The sequence below is a fragment of the Oryx dammah genome, unplaced genomic scaffold (genome assembly GCF_014754425.2).
Source record: "Oryx dammah isolate SB20612 unplaced genomic scaffold, SCBI_Odam_1.1 HiC_scaffold_418, whole genome shotgun sequence".
In the NCBI taxonomy this organism is placed as follows: Eukaryota; Metazoa; Chordata; class Mammalia; order Artiodactyla; family Bovidae; genus Oryx; species Oryx dammah.
Window position 1 is genome coordinate 1 of NW_024070580.1, and position 11,552 is coordinate 11,552.

Genomic DNA, 11,552 nt, shown 5'->3' on the forward strand with positions numbered 1-11,552 from the left:
GTGATTGATTCCAAATGACAAATACAACACAAGAGATGATTATGGCTTCAGAGTTACAGACTACCTTGGATAGAAAGTTTGGAATTGTTACACGAGGTAGATTTTTCTCTATTAAGTCAAATTGCATTTAATGCTCTGTCCTTTCTTGTAGTATAGAAATATCCTGAGAAGTGGGAGCAAGAGTCAATTATGAAAATACTAATAAACAGTAGTAGCAAACACAGGTTGGTATACTCTTTCTATGTAATATTTTGATACCCATTCTCTCAATATAATACCTTATATTTAAGGTAGTTAACATCAGTTAATGGGAAGTTATTTCCGATTAACAGTAAGAAACATGATAGACTGCTGATACTTATGATAACACATGAAATCTCCTCTGTAAACTGTTAAACAATCCTCAGAAAAATATTGAGCTTTATCTTGTAGATAGACTCCTCTGTAATTTCATGCTGTGGCTTCCTAGCCTCAAAGGTTTTGTACATTACCACAGCTGGTTGAGAGCCTATGACAGAGAAGGTGTTGCACTAAGTGATTTGCACATGTGTTCACAGTTCTTACTGGAACCCCTCAAAGTTGTGTCCATTCTACTTTAGGAATACAATGGAGCCAAGTGCTTAAGACCAAAGGCTTAAGTTGTCTTTCTAGATATGGCATTCATTAGTTGTGTGATGTTGGGATTGTGACAGTAATTTTTATGTTTCAATTTCCTCATCTCTGCACTGTGGTTATTGATAGAATTTATCATGCAGGTTCTTATAAGAAATGAATGAAGTAATGAATGCCAATGCTGAGCCCCGTGCCCAGCATAAAGATACTGGCTACTTAGAGAAATAAAATTGAACATGAGACAGTTTCAATGCCTTGCTTGGTATTGCAGAGTAAGTGTCAGAGTGGAGCCCTCCCTCCATACTTTACTTAGAGGAGATGCTCTTCCTCATCCCAACTCCATGCACTGGGAGTTGATGATGGACAGGGAAGCCTGGTGTGCTGCAGTCCATATGGTCTCAAAGGGCTGGACATGACTGTGCAACTGAACTGAATGAAACTATTATTGTTTTGTCTTGCTTGATTGTTTTCTTTCTGCATTTTCTCAATTCTCTGATTAAATTTATACTTTGGGACTTGGGGAATGTCTAGGAGCTAAAGTTTTTCTACACACAAGAGGCAGAGATAGGACATTGCAGGGGCAGATGGGGTGGTCTGCTGCCGGGAGCCACCATAGGTGATCCCACCCATGACAAGGTCATGTGGAAGAGAAGTGTTAAGCAAGGCTTCAGGACTCAAGGGGCTCCCTAGGCTTTCTCGAGCATCTACCCCCAAACCAGAATCTGTCTGTTTTACTATTTCATGACTTTCACCAACTCCTCTGACATTAACAGAGGGCTATCCCTAACCACCTTTCTCTGGAGAAAATCAACTTAGGGCTATAGCTAATAAGTCTCCTGGACATGAGAGGAATATTTCAAATCAAATCCCCTCTGTTAGCATTCTAGCTTGCTTGGCAGGTATATTCAGACTCTTGCAGCTACGCATATGGTTATTTACAGCCTCCCAACTGTGAGAGGCACGGAAAGCCTAAAACATAGAGCCTTTCGAAGAGTTAAAAGTTATTAGAGTAGTGCTGGTGTAGGATTTCATTATTGGGCCAATGCTTGTTGCTAAGCTCCCATATCTCTTATCCACTGTGCACCTGGGAATGCATTAGTTAACATAGTTAGAATGTAAGAAAAACAAGTGTAGCCTTGAAATTAACCACATTAGACCTTTGAGCTAATTGGTTGTTTCTTGTAAACTAACTCACTGCACTTTTGCTCTGTAAAAAATGTAAATCTGTTTAGCATTTTCTGAGGCTGACATAGATTAGAAATATAAAGAAAAGACAGTTTGAGGGAAAATAGGTTTTCTGGTTGAGCAGCCTTTATCAAAAGAGGGTCATAAAATGTTCACAAGCATCCAAGACCAGAAGATACTGTACACAACATCATTTGTGGGAAAGGTGTGCAGAAAAAAACTTGGTTTTGATAAGGGCAAAACTGCTGGAATGTTTGGGCTGACTCTGTATGCCCTTGCATCTTTCATTTCCCTCTATGTATAAGGCAAGGTATAAAAGTACCTTTTAAAAATAAAGCTATTGGGCTTTGCTCACTGAAGCAGCTTGGTCTCCCCGTGTCAATCACTCTCTCTCTCTCCCCCTCCCTCTCTTTTTCAGGCTGATCCCTTGGAGCATAGAGGCTCCCTGCGTTCACTTATCTGCCTGGGTTTCTAAGGCCTGAACAGGAAGATGTTCTGTGTCTTCACTCCCTCGGGAGACTGGGAGGGCACCTGTGGCCTCCGTGAACAGGGCAAACTTCTTGTCTCAGAGTTTTATTGGCTTTCTATGTAAACCAAGGAATATCAGCCTCTTTCTCTCCTCTATTTTCTTATCTTCAACATTCTTTCCTTATCTCTCTCTAAATCAATCGCCGACGTCATTTCTCCTTTGGGTTTCCCTGGATCCTGCGGGGGCTGGACCCCAGCAGTCTGCCCCATAAGGTCCTGCTCAATTATTTATAGATAGATAGATAGATCAACAGTCTCCTGTGACTATGCATTGTTTAGGAATACAGGATGCAACACGAAAAAGCAAAAAAAAAAGGCCTACATTGCAGTAGAAGGAGAAAAAATTAAACAGTTTTGTTTTTTAAAAAATTAGACAATTTTAAGTAGTGATAAGCACTTTAAAGACATTACAAAACTGTGTTAAGATAAAGAGTGACTCTTGGGGTGAGGAAAGGCATCAGCCCTAAGTAGGGTATGAAGGGAGGGCTCCACTCTGTCACTTACTCTGCAACAACACGCCAGGCTTCCCTGTCCATCATCAACTCCCAGAGCTTGCTCAAACTCATGTCCATAGAGTTGGTAATGCTATGCAACCATCTCATCCTCTGTCATCCCCTTCTCTTCCTGCCTTCAATTTTTCCCAGCATCAGAGTGTTTTCCAATGAGTCAGTTCTTCACATCAGGTGACCAAAGTAAAGGAGCTTCAGCTTCAGCCTCAGTCCTTCCAATGAATGTTCAGGACTGATTTCCTTTACGACTGGCTGGTTTGATCTCCTTGTAGTGCAAGGGACTCTCGTGAATTTTCTCCAATAGTTTAGCCATTAAACAAAGTCGAGGACCTTCAGATCCCCCTCAAGGACTGTGTGTAACCTTCTGAGCCATGTTCTTTGAGCTGTTTTGCAGAATCTGAAATTTCTACCAAGTGGAAGAAGTTACCTGTATGTGCTCAAAAGCACTGGACCTCAGACCGTATGTGTTAATTGCTCAGTCATGTCCAACTCTTTGCAATCTCATGAGCTGTAGCTGCCAGGGTCCACTGTCCATGGAATTCTCCAGGCCAAAATACTGGAGTGGGTTGCCATTTCCTTCTCCAGGGATCAAACCTGGGGCTCTTGAATTGGAGGTGGATGCTTTATTGTCTCAGCTACTCTGGAAGCACCAGATCTCAGACTGGTTGGAAACAAAAGGTTGATTGTGCTGACTCCTGATTAACTCACCAGCAATGAATCAGAAGAATGTTCACAAGCTGATTATGAACCTCATAACTCCCTTCCCTCACCTTATCTTTAAAACATTTTCCCCACAGCCATCTGGGAATTCTAGGATTTTGAGTCCTGGCTGCATGTACTACTTGCTTGGTGCCCTGTGATAAACACTGCATTTTGCTTCACTGCAACCCACATGAGAAAGTGGGCCCAGGAATGGTTCAGCAATATGTGTTGTCGTTTAGTCGTTAAATCATGTCTGACTTTTTTGTGACCCGGTGGACTGTAGCTTGCCAGGCTCTGCTATCAACAGGATTTCCTAGGCAAGAATACTGGAGTGGGTTGCCATTTCCTTCTCCACCGTATCTCCCTTACCCAGTGATCGAACTCATGTCTCCTGCTTTGGTGGATTCTTTACCAGTGCCACCTGGGAAGCTAATATATATGTGTGTGTAGTGCAAAAAAAGTATTTCTAGAGTTCACACTATGCAAAGTCTAAAATAAAAGATTGAGTTGGACTCATTTTGAGTTGTTTATCTAGATTGTCAACATTTCTACCTTACAAGCCATTTCAGGCAGATTTATTTAATTTATCTAGTGGTCAATTGGCTTGGGCTCTACTTCATATAATTACAATAGCTTTAGATTTCTGGATTCTGCCATATTAGTTGAAGGAATGCTTCCTGCTGTTGGAGGCCTATACTTCCTGGTTTGGACACAGACCCTCCAATGTGTGGGTAAATTTATCAAGGAATTAGTAGTCTCATCAGAAATAAGCTCCATAGCAAATGAGTTTTCTGAATGGTGTGGTCATGTCCTCACAATCCTATCCTCAAGTGGGCTGATTGCTGTGATCTGGAGGAAAAAAAAGGAAATCGATTTGTAGTGACTTCTGTGTGTCATGGCTTCACAGGTGGTGCTAGATGGTAAAGAACTGGCCTGCCAATGCAGGAGACATAAGACACGTGGGTTCAATCCCTGGGTCAGGGTTTAGATGTGAGTTTGATCCAATGGAGGAGGGCATGGTAACCCACTCTGGTATTCTTGCCTGGAGGTTGCAAAGAGTCAGATGCACCTGAGCAACTAACACTACATTACACTGCTGTTAGTCTAGCATCCCCTCCCCAAACATACATTTATACTTCTAAATAGGAGACATTAATGAGACTTTTCAGATATTCCTTTATTAACCGTAACTGCATCTCTTTTCTTAGGAAGGTAAGTCAGGAGTTAGCTATTGAGACCTTCCAATCCTGTTTCTCTTTTCAGAACACGACTTAAGTTTCAGTACTCATGAGCTTCCCTGGTGGCTCAAACAATGAAGAATCTACCTGCAATGTGGGAGACCTGGGTTCAATCTCTGAGTTGGGAAGATCCCCTGGAGGAGGGCATGGCAAGCCTCTCCAGTATTCTTGCCTGCAGAATCCCCATGGACAGAGAAGCCTGGCAGGCTACAGTCCATGGGGTCAAGAGTCGGACACGACTGAGCGACTGAGAACAGGTGGAATGCATTGCTCTGATTTTTAGCACCTACCGCATGCTGTTTAGGTGAGATGAGATGAGGTGGTTAGATAGCATCGCTGAGTCAATGGACATGAATTTGAGCAAACTCCAGGGCATAGTGGAGGACAGAGGACTCTAGTGTGCTTGGGGTCACAAACAGTCGACTTAGCGACTGAACATCAACCATGCTGTTTCCTTTGCTTATTTCGGTTGTTCACTGGAAAGAAGGTTTTGCAGGCAATCTACAGTACCAGATTCCAAGAAGTAGATTTAGATTCTGTACAGTCTTCATTAATGCTACCTTGTACTAATAAGTACAGATAAGACAGAACAAAATTCTTATTTATTTTTAAGCAACTCTATTGAGGTATAAATGACATTCCCTAAAATTCATCCATTTTGAATTTCCAGTTTAATAATTTTTAGTAAATTATCCTTCATCCCCAATTATGGTTCTTTATTTCCACACTTGGCCCCACAGCAACCACTGACCACATTTATAATTTTATAAGTACCTTTCATGAATATTTCATATACATGAAATCATTCAATATGCAATCTTGTGTCTGGCTATTATTCCTTAACATAATTAAAAAAATTATTTACCTTGTAGCATACATTAGTGTTTCACTTATATTTATTGATGAATAGCAATTCACTGGCAAATGAATTATATTTCATTTATCCATTCACCAGATGTTGCATGTTTTGGTGCTATTAGGAAGAATAACCACAAAGTAAGTTCCCATTATTTTTAGAATATACCTTCACTAACGCTTACACATTTACTGAGTATCACAAATGTATGTGGTGTGGCAGATTCCAAACACTATAGACTACTTAGCCAGATAGATATGCAATGTGATTTTTACTATGCCACCTACCATATGTGTGATCTCCAGTTAGTTACTTGAGCTCTTTCAGCTTTAGTTTTCTTGTTTGTAAGTTGGAAATAATATCTTTATTGCATAACTTTTCTATTAGAATGGTGTGCATAAAAATAATTTAATGCATAGCGTTTGTGCACATTTATAAATTGGTATTTGAAAATTTATAAGTTTTATTGAAATTTTATGTAAAAGATTCCTAACCAAAGTGTGTTTCCTCCACGTTTGCAATTCCAATCTCTCTCAAGTTGAATAATAGTAGCCCATCCTAAGGCAACCTAGTTCTGAAAGGTTGTCGGCTCTCTTTGCATTGTGAGCTCGTGAGAGATATCCTTAATGTTTGTGAAGTTGGTCTCAAGAAAGCAGAATTTGATCCCTCCTTGAACCACAGGAAACTGATTCTAGGGCAGAAATGGTGTATTTCTAGCACATGTATGTGTTATCCTCTCTTATTGGCTGGGCAACCAGATGCATAATCCTATTATCTGAAGCAGAATGTTCCACAGATCTAGGCTGTAGAACTTTCCATGTTGAAGATACTTTATCAGAATATATGGAGAGAAGAACTTTTCTAGCCTCATTACTGATCCTGTGGCTTCATCCTGGTCATAAGTCTAGGGGCAGCTGAAGACATTCTGAGCAGTCTGGGTGGTGATGGGCAAAGTGGGGGGCACAGTCAGGCACCTCCAGGTTCTAATATTTGGGAATGTGAAGACAATGAATACTCTATAGATAAATTATTTTCTATGTGTGACCTTGTCTTTCTGAACAGGAGTGAGCAGCCTCTTGACTGTGGAACAATGTCCTCCTTCACTATGTTCAGGAAGGATAGAGTCCTAATTTCACCTGCAGTTCCCCTTCCAGCTCTTTCTATGCTTTACACTGGTACAGATGGGAACCTACAAAAAGCCCCCAAGAACCTGTTGTAGTGAGTGTAAATGGGGATGAAAAAGAGCAAGGACAAGTGAGAGTCACTCTGAATACTAAGGAGGGCTACAGCTCCCTGTATATCAGAGGACTTCTGTGCCTCCACACAGTGCCACTAAGCCCCTGCAGCCCATACCCAAAGCCTTGCCTGCTGCTGCTCTGGGACCAGGGTTGAGGAAGAGCCATGCGTGGGTTGGAAAAGGGAAAGCCAGTGAACTGCAGTGTTTTCTGTAATCAGGGGGAAGTGGAAACATAGATTAACAGGCATTCCAGTCACTGTAGTTCCCTCAACTAACTAGACTGTACTGAACATCAACTAACCTTGACTCTTACCAGTATACTGGCCATATCATTGAGTCAGATCTCTAGCCTCTTTTCCCATGGTTTAAAATGCACTAAATGATTACTCAAAGATATCAAACAAAATAATGTGGTTCAACTAGGTCAACATTTAAACTCCACTGTTGCTACATCCTAAGAGCTAGACTTTCTATGGTGTTTCTTCACATTCATGAATGAGACATGGACAGACACCTTCTTCTCACACACCTGGCAAGAAAATCTGCATGTTTTATACCAGAACAGTCGATTATGCCTCATTAACTCATTGGAGAGAGTTTGATTTTGGTTTCATTCAACCTTCTCACTGCATGGTTATTTGTATTTCATTTCTTCTCATATGAAGCTATTTGCATTTTTAAAACCCACTTTTGATATCTGAAAGGAGCATTGATAGGGGAAGTCCACCCCTGTCTCCTGAGAAACATGTATGTGGGTCAAGAAGCAACAGTTAGAATCAGACATGGAACCACAGACTGGCTCAAAATTGGGAAAGGAGTATGTCAGGGCTGTATATTGTCACCCTGCTTATTTACCTCTATGCAGAATACCTCATGCAAAATCCTGGGCTGGATGAATCATAAGCTGGAATCAAGATTGTTGGGAGAAATATCAATAACCTCAGATATGTAGATAACACCACGCTTACAGTAGAAAGCCAAGAGGAACTAAAGAACCTCTTGACAAGGGTGAAAGAAGACAGTGAAAAAACTGGGTTAAAATTGAAAATTCAAAAAATTAAGATCATGACATTAGGTCCCATCACTTCATGGCAAATAGGTGGGGGAAAAGTGGAAGCAGTGGCAGATATTATATTCTAGGTGTGCAAAATCACTGCATGGTGACTGCAGCCATGAAATTAAAGGATGCTTGCTCCTTGGAAGAAAAGCTATTACAAACATAGACAGTCTATTAAAAAGCAGAGACATTGCTTTGCTGACAAAGATCTGTAGAGTCAAGAGTATCATTTTCACAGTAGTCATGTATGGATGTGAGAGTTTGACCATAAAGTCTGAGCATTGAAAAATTGATGCTTTTGAGTTGTGGTGCTGGGTAAGGCTCTTGAGAGTCCTTGGACATCATGGAGATAAAAACTGTCAATTCTAAAGGAAATCAACCCTGAATATTCTTTGGAAGACTGCTGCTGAAGCTCCAATACATTGGCCATGTGATGCAAAGAGCCAGCTCATTTGAAAAGATCCTGATGCTGGGATAGATTGAGGGCAGGAGGAGAAGATGGTGACAGAGGATGAGATAGTTGGATGCTTCACCGACTCAATGAACATGAATTTGACAAACTCTGGGAGATAATGAAGTACAGGGAAGTCTGGCATCCTGCAGTCCATGGGACCTCAAAGATTCAGACACAACTTAGTGACTGAACAACAACAACAACTTAATTAGAAGAGAGAAAAGAGGAGAGGGGCAACCAGAGTGGGTCACTTGGAACTTTGCCACAAAAATGTACTTAACCTAGAATGACAGTTATAGGTGACCACTGGATAAATGAACCCCTGAAAACACTCATCAAATTAGAACGGGAAGAAATTCAACCCTGGTAAGAATGGGGAGGAAATATGGCATAAAAGCCTCAGGGTGTGATTTGTTCCTCCAGGGGGTGATGTTGCATAAACTGGAAATGTCACCTCCAACAAAAGTTCCATTTCACTCCTATGAGCTTCCGTATCTCTCAGCTTGCTGAAGTACACATTTGAACAGGCTCAACACCAGGAGCAGTCATTGTCAAGGAAGCATTTCTTCCTGACAGTCACTATAATTTGCTTAAATAGTGATCTTTTGAATCTCAGATTTCCCTGTAATAGGACTCAGCACACTCTGGCACATTCCTTCCTGCTCCTTAGGGAAGATCTTCCACAATATGTCTCTCATCTTAATTTCTGCATAGTCAGATTTTCCACCATCCTTCTCCTGTTGGGAATGCTCTTCATAGGGAATCAGTAACATTATATTCCATGCTCCTGCCTCTATAGAACAAACCAGTTCTGGCTGAAATCTGAATAGAGAGATTGTCTTATTATAGGCAGATTTGTCCTGGTTTCATTGATTTAGCACTAATGTTTCAGGAAGAACTGGAGGCTAGTCAGTGACCCGCCTGACAATCACATCACTGGCTCTAAAGGGGCCCCCTGAAGTGGAAGTGCAACTATTCCTACCTCTAGTGAACTTCCTTATCTCTTCTTGTATGTCCAGACAATAGAATATGAAGAAGAAAAAGGCTTTGTTTATCCAGTGGTCACCTATAACGGGCATTCTAGGTTAAGTACATTTTTTGTGGCAAAGTTCCAAGTGACCCACTCTGGTTGCCCCTCTCCTCTTTTCTCTCTTCTAATTCTATTTCTCTAATATCCACTGTGTGGCCAATAATAATTATTGTTACTTTTATTTTTCTACACTGTCTCTCACAGTTCCTTTAGTCAACATTTGCAACAGCCTTGAACTGTCCATCTGATCCTGAGAGTCTGCAGATCACTTCAGTTTTACTTCAGTGAAAATATACAAGTCCTCATTTTCTATCCCCATTACCTCTAAATCCATATACAGGGAACCATTATTAATCATAGACTTTGAGAAAAAGCAGAATTGATTTTCATATGCTTTAAAAAATACTTATTGTTCTTTTAAAATAACCTACTAGAGATAAAAAGCAGAATACAAATAACAATAATCAACAGTTAAAATGTATTTAGTGTAAAATAGATAACTAGTAGGAAGGTGCAATATATCAGATAGAGCCCATACTGGTACTCTGTGAGGAACTAGAGGGTTGGGATAGAAAGGGAGAGGGAGGCTCAAAAGGGATGGTATATATATGTATATAAAACCACCGTGACTGATTCTCATTGTTGTATGGCAGAAATTAACACAACAATGTAGAGCAATTATCCTCTAATTTAAAAAATAACAAAATAAATAAAATATGTATTTAAACCTGAAATTTTATTTAAAATTTATTTTTATTTTAAAATTGTATGTTTTAATAAAAATTTAAAAATTTAAAATTCTAATTTCAGTGCCCATCTAGAGATAAAAAATAATATAACTCTTTTTGTAGGTTCAGTCTAGAATAAATACATATACATAATTAAAAAATGAAACTGTTTAATACTGCAAAGTGTTCCAGACAAGACTGTTATGAATACTGTGCTGATTTTTGAACACCCTTCAGAATCACAGGTTTGTACACAGGAGATGCCAAAAAAAAAAAAAAAAGATCCTGAGAACTCCTGAGAAAATATTTCATTATGCAAGAATCTTCTGCATCCATGCCATCTGAGACTAAAACTACGGCTAGATAATTAATTTTTGTTTTCTCTTCCCTAAAATCTTCCACAAATTCAAAATCAGTCTGCCTTCACTGCAATGTTCTTAGAAAATGTCCCTCAGGTCCTAAAATAATGACCTTCCTATTTCCCACTCTCCTCCACCCCTCGCCAGCCCCTTCTGAGTTGGTTGAGGTGGGAGGGCGGGGCTTCCTGTCACAAAGTGAGGGCCTGAGCAGGACTTGTTGGGTGAGCTGACTGGCTGCAGGAGCAGGAACATTTCCGCAACAGCTTATGACACTCCCTTCCTCAGGGTTTAGTGAAGTGTCTCACAGTGAAAATGTCTCAGTAAGAAGAGGAGGCATCATGAAGAGGCTAGCAGGCACTGTGCTGGGGCTTTTGTTTGCCCAGGTTTGCTGTGAGTTGGGGCTGCCCCACAGGGGATCTGAAGGATTGAGCAGCTGCTGTATTGTTAAGGGACAGAGAGGAACTGACAAGTCCTGCAGACATCTATGGGCGTTGTGTGTGTGTGTGGGGGGGTCACTTTCAAGGTTTTGTCAGAGTTACAATGACCCTCTCCTGTGACTGTTTCTGTTTCTCATCAGGTGTGCGAGGGCTGGATGTGGAGCAGAGTCCCCCAGCCCTGAGTCTCCAGGAGGGAGCCAGCCACATGCTGAGGTGCAAGTTTTCTGCCTCCGTGACCAGTGTACAGTGGTATCTTCAGAACCCCAGCGGCCACCTTATCCACCTGTTTAACATTCCTTCAGGAACAAAACAGGATGGAAGATTCAATGCCACGACAATCCCTAAAGAATGCCGCAGCTCACTGCACATTTCCTCTTCGCAGACCACAGACTCAGGCACTTACTTCTGTGCTGTGGAGCACAGTGTTCCCCAGGCCCCTGCAGCCTCTACACAAACCCTCACCGGGGCTCAGCCCCTCCTCCAGCCAGTCACACGTGAGGCCACCACAGGGGATTTGCAATGTTGATTATTTCTTATCTACACTGGTACAGTTTTAATCACAGACATTTTTCGGCCCTACAGATTATGAACTTTGGTCTTTATCTTCCTTTCTCAATCTG

The 11,552-nt window shown here is 41.0% G+C and overlaps 1 gene segment (V, D, J or C); it reads left to right on the top strand.

The window, feature by feature from the left end:
• Positions 1 to 10,744: 10,744 nt before the first annotated feature.
• On the top strand, positions 10,745 to 11,426 carry LOC120859278 (the record flags this gene model as incomplete). The annotated part of the segment is given in 2 exon segments: positions 10,745 to 10,885; positions 11,073 to 11,426. Coding segments are annotated over 2 exon segments (478 nt in total), but the record flags the coding sequence as incomplete, so codon positions are not given.
• Between the last annotated feature and the right edge of the window lie 126 nt (positions 11,427 to 11,552).